Consider the following 18,312-nt stretch of genomic DNA (forward strand, 5'->3'; position numbering starts at 1 on the left):
GAGGTGAAGAAAAATATTCACAAACTCACGAATGACATCGAATGACCTTTCCCCTTCAGTGATGGCATTTTGGCTGAGTAAATGATGCTATTCACGTTTGAATTGACCTCCTGCTCAAGCTGGAATCCAGAAATCAGATTTGTTAGGCGTCTCCTGTATTGTATCAAAAGATTGATTGATTAAAAAAAAAAAAAGGCACCTCTGCATAAACATCTGTTCAAACTGGAACTCCTGAGCCAGTGAGAATGATGACCTCACACAAAGTATTTATGATGACAGCCAAATAAATCAGAAAAAAAAACCCACAAAATGTACAAAAAACAAAACATGCATTATTGCGCATCACTGAGATGCATTTTTGTTGTTGCTTTAACAGCAAGCTTCTTTTTGTGTGCGTGTGTTTGGATCAAGGTCTTCAGTATAAAACATTAAGAAATACCTGCTCTGTATTATTTAAAACTGGTACTTGACATTTCCTGCACAGTTTTTTTTTTTTTTTTTTAAATCCGTACGTTTACTCAGTCATTTGAGCCACATGTTTAAGTTCTCTCTTAACGAGGTTATAAATAATCATTCCAGCACGATTATACCCGACCACTGTCAAAATGAAACGTGCCAGCTTGTACACGCAAACGTCTCCAGTAATTCAGTACAACACCTCTAGCTAATGTTTGGGCACGGACAATAGACCTAACGGCTGTTGATTTGAGGTTTGGGTGGGATCCGGGGCCGCCGCCGTCGTTTCTGCAAGCGTTTCTGGAAAAATCGGAATCGAATTCAAGACTTTCTTGTTTAAAATGTCCATCCAAGATGCCTGTGGTAAATTATGTAACCTTTATAATAGCTGCTAGCGCTGCAAACGGCTGAGGTTCTGCAAAGTGCAAACGTTCACTGATTATTCGTGTCGTTGCATCATTTCCTGACGGTCCCACCTAAAGTTCACTCAGTGTTCTATCAGTCTTGATGGTCTTGCTACTTTTGCTAAAAAAACAAAACAAGAATGTGTTGTAGTCCAGCTCAGGACGATCTACGAAAGGTTTTGTCTTGCCTTATGTACAGTATCTCTCACTTTGGGCCAGTGATGAATAGTTTTTCTCCCCTCCTCCAAGCGAGGAATGCTTTTCTTTGACTTCCTGAGTATTGGTTTTGTCACAAAAAAGTGTGTAGTTGCTGCTTGACGACATTTATTACTGTGTACAATCGTTTGTTTGTAATTGAAACGTATTCTTTCATCCAATATCTTGTTTTTTTACAAAATTCATCTCATTCTGTTTGTTTTTCATTTGCAATTTTGACCTTTTATTATCTGGTTTATACTTCAGAACATGTTCCAAATAACATTTTACATATATTTTTTTCTTAATGAAATTTAATTTAATTTTTTCAATAAATAACTATACTGAGCAATCAGTTGTGTTTCCTTGTGTTTGTCTGGAACATCAGTGAAACAGCCGGTACACTATCGTATCGTGTTTACTTCATTTAAATAACATACACAGGGTCAGTTAATTAAAACGTTAAAATTCATACATTATAGAAATAAAGCGCATCTTCAAAGAAAGTGAAAATTGTCTTGTTTTGGTTTGCAAAGTTTTTACATTTTTACAACAATAAAAAAAAATAATAATTCAGCATCAAACCCCAGAGCATACCTTGGTTAGTTTGGAGTGTTATGGTTTGAAATCATCATGCAGTGAGATTTTGTAGATGAGATTACGGTTAATCATCTGTTTAAAAACAGTGCAAACTGGTGGTGAAAATTTAAAACAATGATTTATTATAAAACAGTCTCTTTGGACACACTTCTATATAAAGATAAAAGCTGATTAAATTGTTCTGTATTCGAAAGAGGGGGTGGTGCGTGTATTTAATTTTTTTTTTTTTTTAATATATACAGTCAGCATTTATCACGTTGTTATGCTGAAACGGGGGGAAGGAAAGGTGGGAAAAAAATTATACATCACAGCATCACCTGGTCTGAGAACCGGTGTTGCTGTAGCCCAGATAGAGGAAAGGGGTTACGATGTTTTTTTGGGCATCATAGCCAGGCACAAAAAGATGAGAAGCAACCACTGGGTTAAGGGAAAAAAAAAATGGAAGGAACGGTTTTAATTTTGAATGTTAGCGATGAGCTAAAAGTCCAAAATTTCACTCTGACACCGCGATGCCCTTAATGATTAAAACATCTAAATTATATTATATTATTCTGTCCACATTCACTAGATATGAGCAATCGGATACTCTGATTGGCTACTCTACTACTAGGATATCAGCTCGTGACTAGAGAAAAACAAAATGGCGGTGCGTGTTGCTGAACCAACCGAAGATGAAATAAAAACTCTACTAGAAAACAAAAAAGCAAAAGTATTTGATGGTAAGAGCATTTTTTCCCCCAAGAATGATCACATTTTTCATCTTTTAAGCATTAAAACTTGTTGAATTTTTTTAGACTGGTTCAAAAGATTGAAAATTACAGAACGGAAATGTCCGAGGAAGAATTAAATAAATGCCTAAAGCTGTTCTATACCTCGGCAAAACGGCACTTTCTACAAAAACAAACAAAAAAACCCACTAAAGTCAATTCGTGCCGCCATCGATAGTTTTTTATTTTTTTAAAGAAGTCTGTCTAAGCGGAAATGATTTTGTCAGACATTTTGGATAAAGTTATTTATCGAATTTGCACAAAAATAAAAAATGCTCCATTTTTCAAAATCTAGTGAATGTGGATAGAATAAAACAATTATTCCACTCACTCAATCGTGGAATAATTGCCAAACAGAACATGTAATGTGCTTTATATTCCCAGTCAGTAAACTATGAACTAAATAAAACTAAACCTAAATTCACTCCCTGAGACAGCATTAGAACAGGAGACACTGCTTCAGAGCTCACTGGATACAAGAGAAAACTTCTTTCCCCTCACTCTCAGCACAGTGCTGTGGAGTTCTGGGAATTCTTGTGACCTTCCTCAAATTCCTGACCTCGCTCTTACGCAACACTCCTGATTCGAACCTACCTCCGGTCTCACAGTGAGCTCCTACGCTGAGTGCTGTATGTAAGTGCACAGTTTAAACAGCAGGTGTTAGTGCTGCTGGAGAGGACCTGATCTCCCAGAGGGCTTTGCAGGTTTATCTGCGCATCCAGAGCCAGCCGTTGATCAGACCGGCAGAAAGGAGCAGGGAGAAGAGCAGCAGTTCGCTCTGCCTGTGTTCAGCGTTCTGTTTCTCCAGACTCGCTATCCGTCTGTTCATCTTCATCATCTGCAAAAACAAAGTGAAGGAAAAGACTTGCAGATGTTTGGAGACGGATCTAATCCCTGCTGTAGCAGCTTTTAGGACTCGGGTGGAATCTGGCGCCCTCTTGCAGTTATTTTGCAAATCACATGACCATCTTCTGACTACGCACATGAGGAGATTTGAGAATGGACACAAGTCACTTCAAATAAAACTGGAGTAATCATTTTAACAGTAGACAGCCAAGCATTTGTCAAGTTAAAATAATAATAACAGGCATCTTTGTTTAACTTGCAGATAAACTTTTGGATTTTTTTCCCCTTTCCAGTTTGCTCACCTGGGATGGTGAAGGCTAACCTGTGCTTTTTATGAGACACAAGAACTCAACCAACTGCATCTTTTCAAACTTACTGCTCATGCTGCGTCACAGGGAGGCGTAACACACTCCGAGCAAAGCGCTATCCGCCCTGTTCCGCATACGTGAGCTCACAAATGCGTACGATTGGCTAGCGTAATTGACAGAAGAGACAGGATGCCCCTACTAGTCACACAGTGCGTTTACATGCACATCCAAATCGAGCTACTGTCGGTAATCGAGCTAAGGGTCACAGCGAAATCCAATCCTACATGCACACAAGGAAATCGAGCTATTGTGTGAGGTACAGTGGTGCTTGAAAGTTTGTGAACCCTTTAGAATTTTCTATATTTCTGCATAAATATGACCTAAAACATCATCAGATTTTCACACAAGTCCTAAAAGTAGATAAAGAGAACCCAGTTAAACAAATGAGACAAAAATATTATACTTGGTCATTTATTTGTTGAGGAAAAATGATCCAATATTACATATCTGTGAGTGGCAAAAGTATGTGAACCTCTAGGATTAGCAGTTAATTTGAAGGTGAAATTAGAGTCAGGTGTTTTCAATCAATGGGATGACAATCAGGTGTGAGTGGGCACCTTGTTTTATTTAAAGAACAGGGATCTATCAAAGTCTGATCTTCACAACACATGTTTGTGGAAGTGTATCATGGCACGAACGAAGGAGATTTCTGAGGAGCTCAGAAAAAGCATTGTTGATGCTCATCAGGCTGGAAAAGGTTACAAAACCATCTCTAAAGAGTTTGGACTCCACCAATCCACAGTCAGACAGATTGTGTACAAATGGAGGAAATTCAAGACCATTGTTACCCTCCCCAGGAGTGGTCAACCAACAAAGATCACTCCAAGAGCAAGGCGTGTAATAGTCGGCGAGGTCACAAAGGACCCCAGGGTAACTTCTAAGCAACTGAAGGCCTCTCTCACATTGGCTAATGTTCATGAGTCCACCATCAGGAGAACACTGAACAACAATGGTGTGCATGGCAGGGTTGCAAGGAGAAAGCCACTGCTCTCCAAAAAGAACATTGCTGCTCACCTGCACTTTGCTAAAGATCATGTGGACAAGCCAGAAGGCTATTGGAAAAATTTTTTGTGGATGGATGAGACCAAAATAGAAATTTTTGGTTTAAATGAGAAGCGTTCTCATCTCATCTCATTATCTCTAGCCGCTTTATCCTTCTACAGGGTCGCAGGCAAGCTGGAGCCTATCCCAGCTGACTACGGGCGAAAGGCGGGGTACACCCTGGACAAGTCGCCAGGTCATCACAGGGCTGACACATAGACACAGACAACCATTCACACTCACATTCACACCTACGCTCAATTTAGAGTCACCAGTTAACCTAACCTGCATGTCTTTGGACTGTGGGGGAAACCGGAGCACCCGGAGGAAACCCACGCGGACACGGGGAGAACATGCAAACTCCGCACAGAAAGGCCCTCGCCGGCCACGGGGCTCGAACCCGGACCTTCTTGCTGTGAGGCGACAGCGCTAACCACTACACCTGAAAAGCGTTATGTTTGGAGAAATGAAAACACTGCATTCCAGCATAAGAACCTTATCCCATCTGTGAAACATGGTGGTGGTAGTATCATGGTTTGGGCCTGTTTTGCTGCATCTGGGCCAGGACGACTTGCCATCATTGATGGAACAATGAATTCTGAATTATACCAGCGAATTCTAAAGGAAAATGTCAGGACATCTGTCCATGAACTGAATCTCAAGAGAAGGTGGGTCATGCAGCAAGACAACGACCCTAAGCACACAAGTCGCTCTACCAAAGAATGGTTAAAGAAGAATAAAGTTAATGTTTTGGAATGGCCAAGTCAAAGTCCTGACCTTAATCCAATGGAAATGTTGTGGAAGGACCTGAAGCGAGCAGTTCATGTGAGGAAACCCACCAACATCCCAGAGTTGAAGCTGTTCTGTACGGAAGAATGGGCTAAAATTCCTCCAAGCCGGTGTGCAGGACTGATCAACAGTTACCGCAAACGTTTAGTTGCAGTTATTGCTGCACAAGGGGGTCACACCAGATACTGAAAGCAAAGGTTCACATACTTTTGCCACTCACAGATATGTAATATTGGATCATTTTCCTGAATAAATAAATGACCAAGTATAATATTTTTGTCTCATTTGTTTAACTGGGTTCTCTTTATCTACTTTTAGGACTTGTGTGAAAATCTGATGATGTTTTAGGTCATATTTATGCAGAAATACAGAAAATTCTAAAGGGTTCACAAACTTTCAAGCACCACTGTACATTGTGCACCCGAGCCACAGGTGGTGCTACACGCCCCATCGTGTTGGTACACTTCCGGTTGTCGTCATGAAGAAGAGCTATTCAAGAGTATAAACAAAGTTATCAGTTCCGTGTTCACAAGAAGAACGACGACGAGGACAGCAACATCGAGAGGAGATGTTGTTCCTCCTGACCTCTTCTGCTGCTCGCTACTATTACTGTTGTCATGCCGACCGAGGCTGTTGTGTTTCCCGCTTGTGGTCTCGTCACTCGTCACTTCCGGAAGGGGCAGCGCTGAAGTAAGTAGCTCGACTATGTAGCTCGATAGGGTTTACATGCACTAAGTAGCTCGGCTACAATCACATAATCTAGGTCGCGTAGCTCGATTACGAGAAATCCAGTTCGGTTCGATTTCAGCCGAGCTAAGGTGTTTCCATGGCATTTAGAACTTCGATTTCAGTCGAGCTACGGCAGAAATTCGATTTTCTCCATGTGCATGTAAACGCACTGACAGAGAACGGCCAGTTCTGCTCCTTTATCTCCCAACAGATGGTTGTGCCTTTGCCAAGATTCAAACTTGTGATTTTTTCATTTTTTTCTTAAATTATGAATGTTTTCGAACTGAAAAATACCGCAATTTAAGGTCATGTGAAGGGATTTATCATGTGCTGCTCCTAAAACAGACAGCAGCAGTGCAGCACAGCTGACCTGGGACAAGGACGAGGCCATTTTTGTACTTGTATTATCAGAATTTGTATTTGAACTTTTAAAACTGTCTTAAGATCTAAAAAAAAAAAAAAACCTACACACAATATGGATTTTTTTTTTAACCAACCTGTCGTCGAAGCACTATTAATTCGACTGCAGTTCCGCTCTCCTCCTCAGGACTGCGCCAGAACTCCTGTGTGGTGCTACTGCATGTGAGCAGAGAACAGCAAATTTTAGCTTTCAGCCAAATCAAATCTTCACTACATGCCTACTACAGTCTTATGAGAAACAAACAAACAAACAAAAAAAACCAATCAGCAAACAGAACAAAAAAGTCTCGGTCACCTTTTCAAGGCCTGATCAGCGTGATCCTCAACTGGTTGAGGTGGAGGGTTTTCTGGGAAACCAAACCTTCAGACAGAAGGAAAAGACCCGGAGGTCCACAGGAATGGGCCGATATTCAACTCAGACTATTTTTAAAAAGGTCACGAGCTTCAGCAAGCAAGACAGTTAAATAGAGAGTTAGCTCTCTAAATAAATCAGGTGCTTGACAACTTGTTAGTGGGATAAATAGTGAAGATGGAAGCAAACAGGATTATCAAAGAATCCAAAAATCAGAGGAACTGTCAGAAGTTGTGCTTGTTAGTAGAAAGCCATGACTTCACAATGGCAAATCGATTTTTCAGGACATTAACGAAGCTCAAGGCTGAAAAATCCGAGGCAGCAGAACAAACCAGAACCTGTTAGTAAGCGAGACAGCAGGTGGAGGCAGATCACCTGGAGGAGTATTTTTGAGCGACAGTCTGGAGGATTCTGTGTGAGGCCTGCTTGCCCAGCTTCCTGGCGGCCTGCAGAACGCTCTGGGGTGTCAGGAGGACGGGGGCAATAGCACCGAGCCCCTGGAGTACAGGCAGGGGTGAGTCTGTGGGTACAGCGGGCATCGTTCCAGCACTGTGGCTGCTGAGGACAAGCCAACAGGGAGGTGCCAGGGACATGACGCACAAAAGTGTTACCAATATTACTTACATTAGCTACTTAAAGACATCTACGAATGCAGGGATACAGGAAGTGGAGGAAACACAGTACATGAGCTACAGCAACCTCTACTTTCAGGATTATAAAACCTCATACCCTTATCTTTCATGGTTCAGAGCAGCTCAATGAATTTAGGCAATGAACTTCTTCCAGAGAAACTCAACAAGTTAATAAATTGGAATGAAACGGAGCTGAATGATTGATCAAGGAACCAATTATCAAAATATAGACGTTTGCTGTGGCCTTGGATTTGAGCATTTGCCACCAAATTCAACTTTATCCAACATTATCTCATCAACACTTCACTTCAAATCCTCAGTTCAGTAAAGTATACTTTTGTAAATATGTTAATGCTTAGCTCATCATATTCATCCTTATACACTATAGTGCCAAAAGTATTTGCTCACCCATCCAAATTATCGGAATCAGGTGTTCCAATCACTTCCATGGCCACAGGTGTATAAAATCAAGCACCTAGGCATGCAGACTGTTCTTACAGTTTGGAGCTGGCCCCTTCCTCTTCCAACATGACTGCAGGGGTGATAGTGTTCCGGCGCCGTGCCGGATTTCCGGCGTACCGTGGCTGGGGGGAAAAAAAAAAAATCTAGTTCGCCTATTGTCCTGTGTCATTCTGAGATGCGCAGATAGACAGTAAAGGGAATTCGGAATTCCCTTTACTGTCTATCTGCGCATCTCAGAATGACACAGGACAATGGGCGAACTAGATTTTTTTTTTTTCCCCAGCCACGGTACGCCGGAAATCCGTCGCGGCGCCGGAACGCTATCACCCCTGTGACTGTGCACCAGTGCACAAAGCAAGGTCCATAAAGACATGGATGACAGAGTCTGGTGTGGATGAACTTGACTGGCCTGCACAGAGTCCTGACCCCAACCCGATAGGACACCTTTGGGATGAATTAGAGCAGAGACTGAGAGCCAGGCCTTCTCGTCCGACCTCACAAATGCGCTTCTGGAAGAATGGTCAAAAATTCCCATAAACACACTCCTAAACCTTGTGGACAGCCTTCCCAGAAGAGTTGAAGCTGTTCTAGCTGCAAAGGGTGGACCGACGTCATATTGAACCCTATAGATTAGGAATGGGATGTCACTTAAGCTCATATGTGAGTCAAGGCAGGTGAGCGAATACTTTTGGCAATATAGTGTATTAACATTATCTACACATCAAGATAAATTTTTTTTTTATCTCTTTCGTACCCAGGTTTTTTTGTTTGTTTGTTTTTAGGCGTTCCTCCAAAAGTTTATAAATGTAGTGTGTATCCTTAATGCACTTATTTCTTTAAACTTATATTTTCTATTAGTTTGTAAATGCTTTATCACTCACTTCTTTAAACCTACATTGTGTTCTCTCTCTCTCATATATATATATATATATATATATATATATATATATATATATAAAAAAAAAATATTACATACACACACTACCATTCAAAAGTTTGGGGTCACTTTGAAATGTCCTTATTTTTGAAAGAAAAGCACTGTTCTTTTCAATGAAGATCACTTTAAACTAATCAGAAATCCACTCTATACATTGCTAATGTGGTAAATGACTATTCTAGCTGCAAATGTCTGGTTTTTGGTGCAATATCTACATACAGTATATATATACACATATATACACACACACACTACCGTTCAAAAGTTTGGGGTCACCCAGACAATTTTGTGTCTTCCATGAAAAGTCACACTTTTATTTACCACCATAAGTTGTAAAATGAATAGAAAATATAGTCGAGACATTTTTCTGGCCATTTTGAGCATTTAATCGACCCCACAAATGTGATGCTCCAGAAACTCAATCTGCTCAAAGGAAGGTCAGTTTTATAGCTTCTCTAAAGAGCTCAACTGTTTTCAGCTGTGCTAACATGATTGTACAAGGGTTTTCTAATCATCCATTAGCCTTCTGAGGCAATGAGCAAACACATTGTACCATTAGAACACTGGAGTGAGAGTTGCTGGAAATGGGCCTCTATACACCTACAGTATATATATGGAAGATATTACACGGTTGCATGAAGATATGAAGTTTATCTTCGAGTGCTGAATGTATATATATATATATATATATATATATATATATATATATATATATATATATATATATATATATTTTTTTTTTTTTCACAAGTGAGCGAATGAGTGAAATATTTTTCAACACAAGAAGATAAACTTCATATCTTCGCGCCACCATGTAATGTTCTTTATATTATATAGCCGCATCCACAAAAAAAAAAAAAAGTTAATCAAAAGAATTTTAAATTTGAACCGGTTTGCCATTTTGACAATGCGTGTCCAGTCAGCGGGAAAACACTGGGAGTGATGTCATCGGAGTAAAACATCAGGAATTATTATACATACAGGACACTTTTTTGATGGAATAAAAACACGTGTTCTATTCCCTTCTAGCGGGTTTTATTCATTTGGTTTGACAGCATGCGATATTATTAGCATATCGCTTATCCTACGTGTATTACATCACTCTACCCAATGGAGAATGAGCGTTTGTGGTTTACGATATTGCATGGTTGTCAAGACAACATGACGTCACACATCGGAGATGTAAAACGTCCACGCTAGCGAGTGACTGGGACAATTTGTAATAAACATGACCACCAGGTTTGCTTCGCTACAAAACACGGAAGATTTTGAGAGAATTTTGAAAGAGAAAGACGCGTTGAACACCCGAAAGGAATGTGTATGTATTATAATAATAATATTGGCTGGCTTATTTCGTGGTATATCAGATACAGTTATGTGCAAAATAACAGCAGTCTGACTTCATTAATGTGTTTAATTACTGATTTTGGCAGAAAAGATAATACAACATGGAAAAAAAATAGGTGTAATTGAGTAATGGGCAATCAACAGTCATGACATGCACTCTGCTAATTGGGTGTAACTGACTCATTTAATGAAAGGGGCGTGTTCAAATTAATAGCAGCATGGAGTTCAATTAGTGAGGTCATTCACTCTGAAGAAACAGGTGTCAATTATGGCCCTTATTTAAAGGAAGGAGAAAGAACTTTGATCAAGAAGTTGATTGGAGCGGGGAAAACATACTGTATAAAGAAGTGCAGAAAATAATTGGCTTCTCAGCTAAAACAATCTCAATTGCTTTAAAATGGCAAACAAAACCCAAAACACGTGGTAGGAAAAGAAATCCTACCATCCACGTAGATCATAGAATAACAAGAATGGCAAAGAAGCATCCAATGATCAGCTCCAAGAAGATCTTCAGTTACCTGCGAGTACTGCAACAATCAGAAGATGCCTATGTGAAGCCAAACTATTTGCAAGAAACCCTCGTGAAGTACCATTGCTGAAAAAAAAGACGTGTTGAAAAGGTTACAGCTTGCCAAAGAACACCCTGACTGGCCTAAAGAGAAGTGGCGCAACATTCTATGGACAGATGAGAGCAAGATTGTTCTTATTGGGTCTAAAGGCCACAGACAGTTTGTGAGACGACCCATAAACACTGAATTCAAGCCACAGTACACTGTGAAGACTGTAAAACATGGAGATGCAAGCGTAATGGTTTGGGGATGTTTCTCATACTTTGGACTCGGGCCCATTTATCGCATACCAGGCACCATGGACCAGTTTGAAGATCTCAGAATACTGGAAGGGGTCATGTTGCCTTATGCTGAAGAAGAAATGCCCTTGAAATGGGTGTTTCAGCAGGACAACGACCCCAAACACACCAGCAAGCGGGCAACATCCTGGTTCCAGACAGTGTTGCCACATTGGGTGGTTTTAAGTGCATTTTGGCAGGTTTTGAACATATTTTGGGCTGGAAAACGTCAGCAATATCTGGCAACACTGGTTCCAGACCAGCAAGATTGATGTTCTGAAGTGGCCAGCCCAATCTCCAGACCTCAATCCGACTGAGAATTTGTGGAGTGACATCAAAACTGCAGAAGAACTGTGGAATGTAGTCCAGTCAGCTTGGGCTGGAATATCTCTTCGCAGGTGTCAGATGTTAGCTGATTCCATGCCACACAGATGTAAAGCAGTTATCAGAAATAAAGGTTATACAACTAAATATTAGTTCAGTGATTAACAGAAAAGCTAAATCTGTAAACAAATCAGTTTATACTGTAAATACTCGAGTTTGTAAATGAAAATGCAGACATTGCTTCATTTTTTTTTTTTGAACAGCCCATTATTCTTTTTTTCTTCATTTTCAGTTTAAAATTGATATTTTGTTCATGTTTTCATTTGGAATTGAATGTGCAGTGCGCCCAGTGCCTTTGTGTATATGGGTCCGTCTCAGAAACTGGTCTCTCGTTTGGGACATTATGGTCAAAAAATAAATTTTCTAATTTTACTTTTTAACGCTCAATGTTTCTTTTGTCATGTTTAATAAGAATAAAGATAGTATCTTGCTTTATCTGGCCTCCACTGTGGAAAATTTTTTTGATTACAATTCAAATGCTTTTGTAAAATTGATTTCCATATAAAATAACTCCATCATGAAGAATTAAAGCCCCTCCTTCACAGATGAGTGAAAATATTGAATAAATTTCCTCTTTTTGATTGTTTGGGTTAAAAATGCCAAGTTATGATGACTGAATTGATTATTAATTTAAATATGAATAATATGATACAGTTTGGGTATTTGATCTGGCGAAACAGGACACAATGGAAAAATCAAGAACACACCGGAAAGATGAGAATAACGGCGGTGGTAAAAGAACAGCGACTGTACCGGCTGAAGGTCGCGTGGGTCTCTGCTGCGGCATGCGAGCAACGGGACATTACTACCGCACCGGACGGAGCGCGAGCCGGGGGCGGGGCAAAATGACTGGCTGTAGATTCTATTAAAAGTTCAATCTAAATTGACCATGGTTGTAAAATATTGGCCAAAAATATGCAAACACTACGAAATATGAAAGTAAAATGAAAAAAGAAACATTTTATTGCCTTATACTGCAAGACTAAAACAAAATAAAACTGCCAAAACTCACCTTTTCAGCGATAACGTCCGAACAGATCACCCGCGTAACAGAAAGACCGCAAATGGAAGCGCGATCAACTTCTAACTGTTGGAGTGGAAAATTCCATTCTACACATGCAAATTGTTAATGTGTGTCCTTCCCCGCACACAAATAACACGCTACGGTAAAAAATAGACCACAACTCATTTTATAGCTCAGAAATTCATACAAGACCAGCTACCATCGTAACATATTCTGTAAGAAACATTCTATACCTAACTTTCAGCTTTTGTTTTAAAAAACAAAATCGCAGATTTATAACTAAATTTTTATACGGCGTAGCGATTTTAAGTTACTACTTTTGGTGAGGTCGTGACCTTGACCCTGAGGCTTTCCGTTTAAATCAAAACACACGATCGTATTGGTTTTGCGTTTGCGGAAAATGGAGTTACGACGGCGATCAAATATTTTGCATGATGTTTTATTACGGTTATGATTATTCTGTGAGCGCACCGATCCTTAGGTGTATAAAGTTACAACTTAAAATACGATTAGTGATAACTGTAGACTTTTCAGTGGACTACAGCCTTTTTAAGGGAACGCGATGTAGTCGACCATTTATCATGTCCCAGATCAAGCCGCCATTTTTCCACAAACTTGCAGAATTTTTGCCAAATTCTGAAGAGTATTCACATCAAAGATTTAGTTTTATCTGTATTATTTCTTTCATCATTTTATTTCAAATTAAAACCAACATCACCATTCAAAACCGTATAGTTTACTGACTGAGTATATTTAGTGGGGTTCCCCCACAGTACCCAGTTTCTGAGACAGACCCATATGGAAATAAATGCTATTATGAGGATTGAGCTTTTTCTCAGTTGTTTTAAAAACACTGCTATTATTTTGCACATAAGTGTATATTCCATTCAGCTACTCATCTTCAACTCGTTTAATACCATGCTAGCTGATATATCTGATATACCACGGAAAAAAAACAGCCAATATTATTTAAATAAAGCGCTAAGAGTTCAACAACTCCATTTCCCAGAATGCACTGCAGCCAGTAAGTTGGAGAGCCCTGCACTCCCGCGGGAGTCCCGCGGGACCCGCCGCAAAGCAGTGCGGCGCGGGACAAATTTTGAAAGCTCACTGCGGGCGCGGGCGGGACCGGAAGTGCACATATGCGCGCACGGGCGGGAGCAGGAGTGCACATATGCAGCGCGGGTGGGAGCGGTGATAAGCTGCAGTCCCGCTAACTAAAAACGTGCTTGAAATAAAATTTATAAATTATTAATTTATGTCTATCATATATAATTTGTGCTGGATATTTTATTTGGCATTAATAAAAACATTTTAAGATGCCTAAATTTGCAGAGAGAGTCAGATTGAGTGAGAAATGGCATTTTAAACTTGCCATTGATCACCCTAACGGGAAATTCTTTGATCACTATAATGACTCGCAGTTCACACCCAGCTAGCAAAAGAACCATGAGTGAATTGATTTACTTGTTGCGTTAGTCTACAACTTTAATCAGAGAGACAGGTTACACAGTGACGGTAGGCTTGACTCAATGCTATCCCAGAAATCCTTCTTGTAATTTGCAAATTTGGCTGTCCAATCAGAGGCGGCCAAATTTGCATATTACAGGAAGGATTTCTGGGATAGCATTGAGTCAAGCCTACCGTCACTGTGTAACATGTCTCTCTGATTAAAGTTGTAGACTAACGCAACAAGTGAATCAATTCACTTCTTTTACTAGCTCTGCTTTGCAATAAAAAAAAAAAAAACATATTGGTACAAAGCAAGTCCATTCACTTTTTTATGCTGATCAGAGAATTATAATGGTTTCTCATGTGATAGAAATATGATTAAATATTTTAATCGTTTGACAGCACTTATTATTATTATTATTATTATTATTATTATAGATACTACATGCTGAATTCAGAAACAAGGTAAACAATAACAAAAGTGAGCTGTAGATATTTATGCTCAAATCCACTCAAAGTAGGGGGCGGGGCACCATCACGCTGTGTCAAGACAAGAACTTTCCTGAGAAATAACGCGAACGTCTGCATCATGCGGGATTTGCGGGCGGGAGCGGGACAAAATATGGCAGGCGCGGGCGGGAGCGGGACTGAAAATCATAATTCTTTGCGGGCGGGAGTGGGACTGCACAATGCGGGCGGGACTGAAAAATCCGACCCGCGCAGACCTCTATTGGAAAGTATGAGAAGTCCCCCCCCCTTGTAACTTCTTAATCTTGGAATTTCTAAGGTTCTTTTCGGCAAAATTTCTGACTATAATCTCAGAGAACGTCCGAATTTTCTCTTGTAAACGTGCAACTTTAATCTCTGAAACACTGAGTTCTTTTTTTTTTTCCCCTCAGAATATTACTCAATGACGCCAATACACCATAATACAGGGCTTTTCAAAGTGTGGGGCGCGCCTCCCCTGGGGGGCACCAGAGTTCTTCAGGGGGGGGCGCAACGTGAGGAAACATAAACCAGAATAAGTTACTATTGCGGACATTTAGCGAACTTCAGCTAGCCTTTACCAGAGACAAAATGGATCGATTTTTAGTACCTAAAGCTACAGTGAGTGAGGAGACAGAGTCTGGGCCAAGCAAAAAAACAGAGCCTCCAGGATTTCACGATGTTGCGATCTGCAACTTCAACGCAAATTCAACCAATCCCCGCGAATTCAGGGCGGTGTTGCAATTATATCCAATCACCGCAACTTTCCCGCAAATTTGACCATCGTTGGCGTCGTCAAACTACCTTCCGCAGCATGCGTAGTGTTGCCAGATTGGGCGGTTTTAAGTGCATTTTGGCGGGTTTTGAACATATTTTGGACTGGAAAACGTCAGCAGTATCTGGCAACACTGCATGTGCGAGACAGTGTTTATATAGGCTTAAATTCTGTTGCTGAAAGTGTGTTATGTTTACAGTGAAGGACTGTGTGCACTTTACATTATTTTTTACTTAATACAAGAAATTAATGGATGCCAACATTTTTGCCAAAATGGTATTTTATTTTCCATTGTTTAGGCAGCTTCAGCATCATACTGTGAGATTCTGTTCAAACTGTTTTTTTTTTCTTCTATGAAGCCTGAGCCATTTATTTTATTAGTTTATAATTATTGTTTAATTTAGTCTTCAGGAGAGACTGCCTGCACACAGTACTAGTATTAATAATTTTTTTTTCTTACATGAAAGCTGAGGCATTTATATTATATTTTAAGGTAACTTCATGTTGTGCTGTGAGGTTCTCTGCACTTTAACTTTTGAACCAACAGGTGCATTTGGATAAGTAAAGCCTATTTTTCTGCATTTTTGTAGTCCTGGTAATCTTTTATATTGGTAAAGTTGTTTATAGGACCATTTCTCAGTGTCTTTGTTTTTTTTAATCAATAGTTTTTCGTTAATAACTTAATATTTAACATATCACTCAATTTTAATCACAAAAAGAGAAAATCTTAACAATTTCTCACAACTTTCACTTCCTCCCGCAATGTAATCGCAACAAAAACCTAAAAAACACTGCAACCTTCATCGCAATTTATTGGAAAACCCCCCGCAACATCAGACATTTTAGCCCGCAACAATCACAAAAAACGCCCGCGGAATCCTGGGGGGACTGAAAAAAGAAGGAAGTACGACCACGATTATTTAAAGTTTGGATTTTCATGGACTGGATCTGAAGATGCTCCACTGCCACAGTGTGTTGTCTGCCAAGAGGTGCTAGCTAACGATGCTATGAGATGTTTAAAATGTGTAAAACAAGATGTTTTAAAAAGAAAAGCACAGATGTTTAAAATGTGTAAAAAAAGAGGTTTTAAAAAGCACAGATGTTTAAAATGTGTAAAAGAAAAAAGTGCACAACAACCATTTTTTTTTTAAATACGAATGGAACATTAAGTATAGCAACAACAAAAATTGTGAGGGGGGGCGCTGTTGTTTATTTGCTCTCTGAGGGGGGCTGACTCTCCCACACTTTGAAAACCCCTGCCATAATAGAATAGTCAAATCCAAACATGTCTAACTTTTATCTTAGTAATGATGTTTATGTTCTTAATTTCCCTGAGGGAACCCGCCCAAAGGGATCAATAAAGTTTTATCTAATCTAAACATGTTTTATTTGATCTTTTAACTTTAAACCTTCCCAGATTTCATTTCTTAATGACGTTTTATACTTGTCATGTTGTATCTGTTTTATTATAACAGGTCTTTCTGTAAAAAATAAGCCGAAAAGACCACCAGTATAAATAAACAAATAAATAAACGAACTTACTGGCTATATGATAAATTTAGAGGGTCTGGTGTTGTTTGGTTTTTCATGACTACAGTATTTCAGTAAATCTATTCTAACACTAACTCACTTGTCTCACAAAGCATTAAAAGCTTCAAACAAGTTAATTTGTTGTCAGAACGACACAAATGTGCTTTTTACTTACACTGAAGGAGTGTGTTTGGAGTGTGTTGGCATCCCAGAGGGGGTCCTACCAAAAGTCTGGTCGCTATACGATCTCCGTAGTGGACTCTGTGGATCGTATGACAAACTGTTAAAGCCTCTCAAGAGCCTCTTTTACAGCAGCTGTAATGCGTATCCTACACTCCACAGCAGCTGATTACAAACAGGAAGACAAAAGGTAAGAGCTGGAATACAGTGAATAAAGAACAAACAAATGATAGCAAGTAAATCCAGTCAGGAATACACATAAGGCTTATCAGTCCTGAAACACTTACTTGTTGTCTCGACACATTCCTTACTGCTATCTTCAACCAAATGAACCGTTTCTGTGCACAAAGGAAGCTGAGGTGACACTTAGCGAGTCGGATTACCTGAGCGTGCTCTCGCGCGTATGCTTCCCTATCCCAGGGTCTGTGCTGCAGGTTCCACATGGAAGACGCGTGACCTCTAGCGTTGTGCTGGGAGAAGAGCGGCCGGGGACTCAGGTCAGGAGCATCTGTCAGATTTGTCAGGGTTAATGGATAAACTAATGAGTGATTTCTATCCACAATGGTACAATTCTGCAGAACACGAGAACACAGTGTCCAGAGGTTTCAAGTGCAACCAGGTACAATTCATTTAAACTAGAACATCAAGGACGTAGGAGCTCATCTGGCCTGCCATCAAAACAACCATGACGACCAAAACATCAAACAAAACTGAAATGTGACGACGTGAGAGAGGACCAACCTCCACGACAAACTGTTTACGAAGATTGACCCAAAACATCGATCAGAACTGAATTCGCATGAGAAATGAGAGAGGAGATACAATTCTAGCCAGAAGAAAATGTGTCAAGTCGACCTAATGACTAATTTGTTATCCAAAAAAAAAAACCCCCAATACATTGACCAAGTTTTGTGCAGAAGGTCGAGTTCTTTCAAATGAATTAAATCAGAACTGAAATCCATTGAGAACTGAGGGAAGAGATATGATTTAACTGAAAATAAACAAAGTTGTAAACAAATTGTTTACAAGAAGAAAATCAACAAACAAACGACCAAGTTTTGCACTGCAAAAAACAGAATTTGAGGAGAAAATTCCTTAATACTAGTGAAACTATCTTGCTGCATGGACAGATGATTGTACTTGACAAGACATCTCGGAATAAAGTTGGTTACAATCTAGAACTAGTTTTAATAATCTCAGAGTTGGTGTCTTGTTTTCTTCTACACTGCAAAAATGATATCTTAAGTTAAAATATCTTGAATATAGTTGAAACTAGGGATGTTGGCCGA

At 39.7% G+C, this 18,312-nt stretch overlaps 1 protein-coding gene across 3 annotated transcripts in view; it reads right to left on the bottom strand.

Annotated features, from left to right (window-relative positions):
* Positions 1 to 484: 484 nt before the first annotated feature.
* The window catches only part of LOC132895663 (mitochondrial fission factor homolog A), a 28,103-nt gene continuing 10,275 nt past the window's right edge, over positions 485 to 18,312 (bottom strand). For 2 of the 3 annotated variants that reach the window (XM_060936455.1, XM_060936453.1), the window contains exons 3-8: positions 17,407 to 17,531; positions 17,019 to 17,104; positions 7,343 to 7,525; positions 6,911 to 6,976; positions 6,693 to 6,771; positions 485 to 3,260 (exon numbers count right to left, since the gene is read on the bottom strand). In XM_060936455.1, coding sequence (XP_060792438.1) covers positions 3,129 to 3,260; positions 6,693 to 6,771; positions 6,911 to 6,976; positions 7,343 to 7,525; positions 17,019 to 17,104; positions 17,407 to 17,531 — 671 coding nt within the window. In that variant the 3' untranslated portion in view covers positions 485 to 3,128. The remainder of the gene's footprint in view (positions 3,261 to 6,692; positions 6,772 to 6,910; positions 6,977 to 7,342; positions 7,526 to 17,018; positions 17,105 to 17,406; positions 17,532 to 18,312) is intronic. The other variant, XM_060936456.1, reaches the window with a different exon arrangement.

Source organism: Neoarius graeffei, chromosome 12 (genome assembly GCF_027579695.1).
Source record: "Neoarius graeffei isolate fNeoGra1 chromosome 12, fNeoGra1.pri, whole genome shotgun sequence".
Taxonomy (NCBI): domain Eukaryota; kingdom Metazoa; phylum Chordata; class Actinopteri; order Siluriformes; family Ariidae; genus Neoarius; species Neoarius graeffei.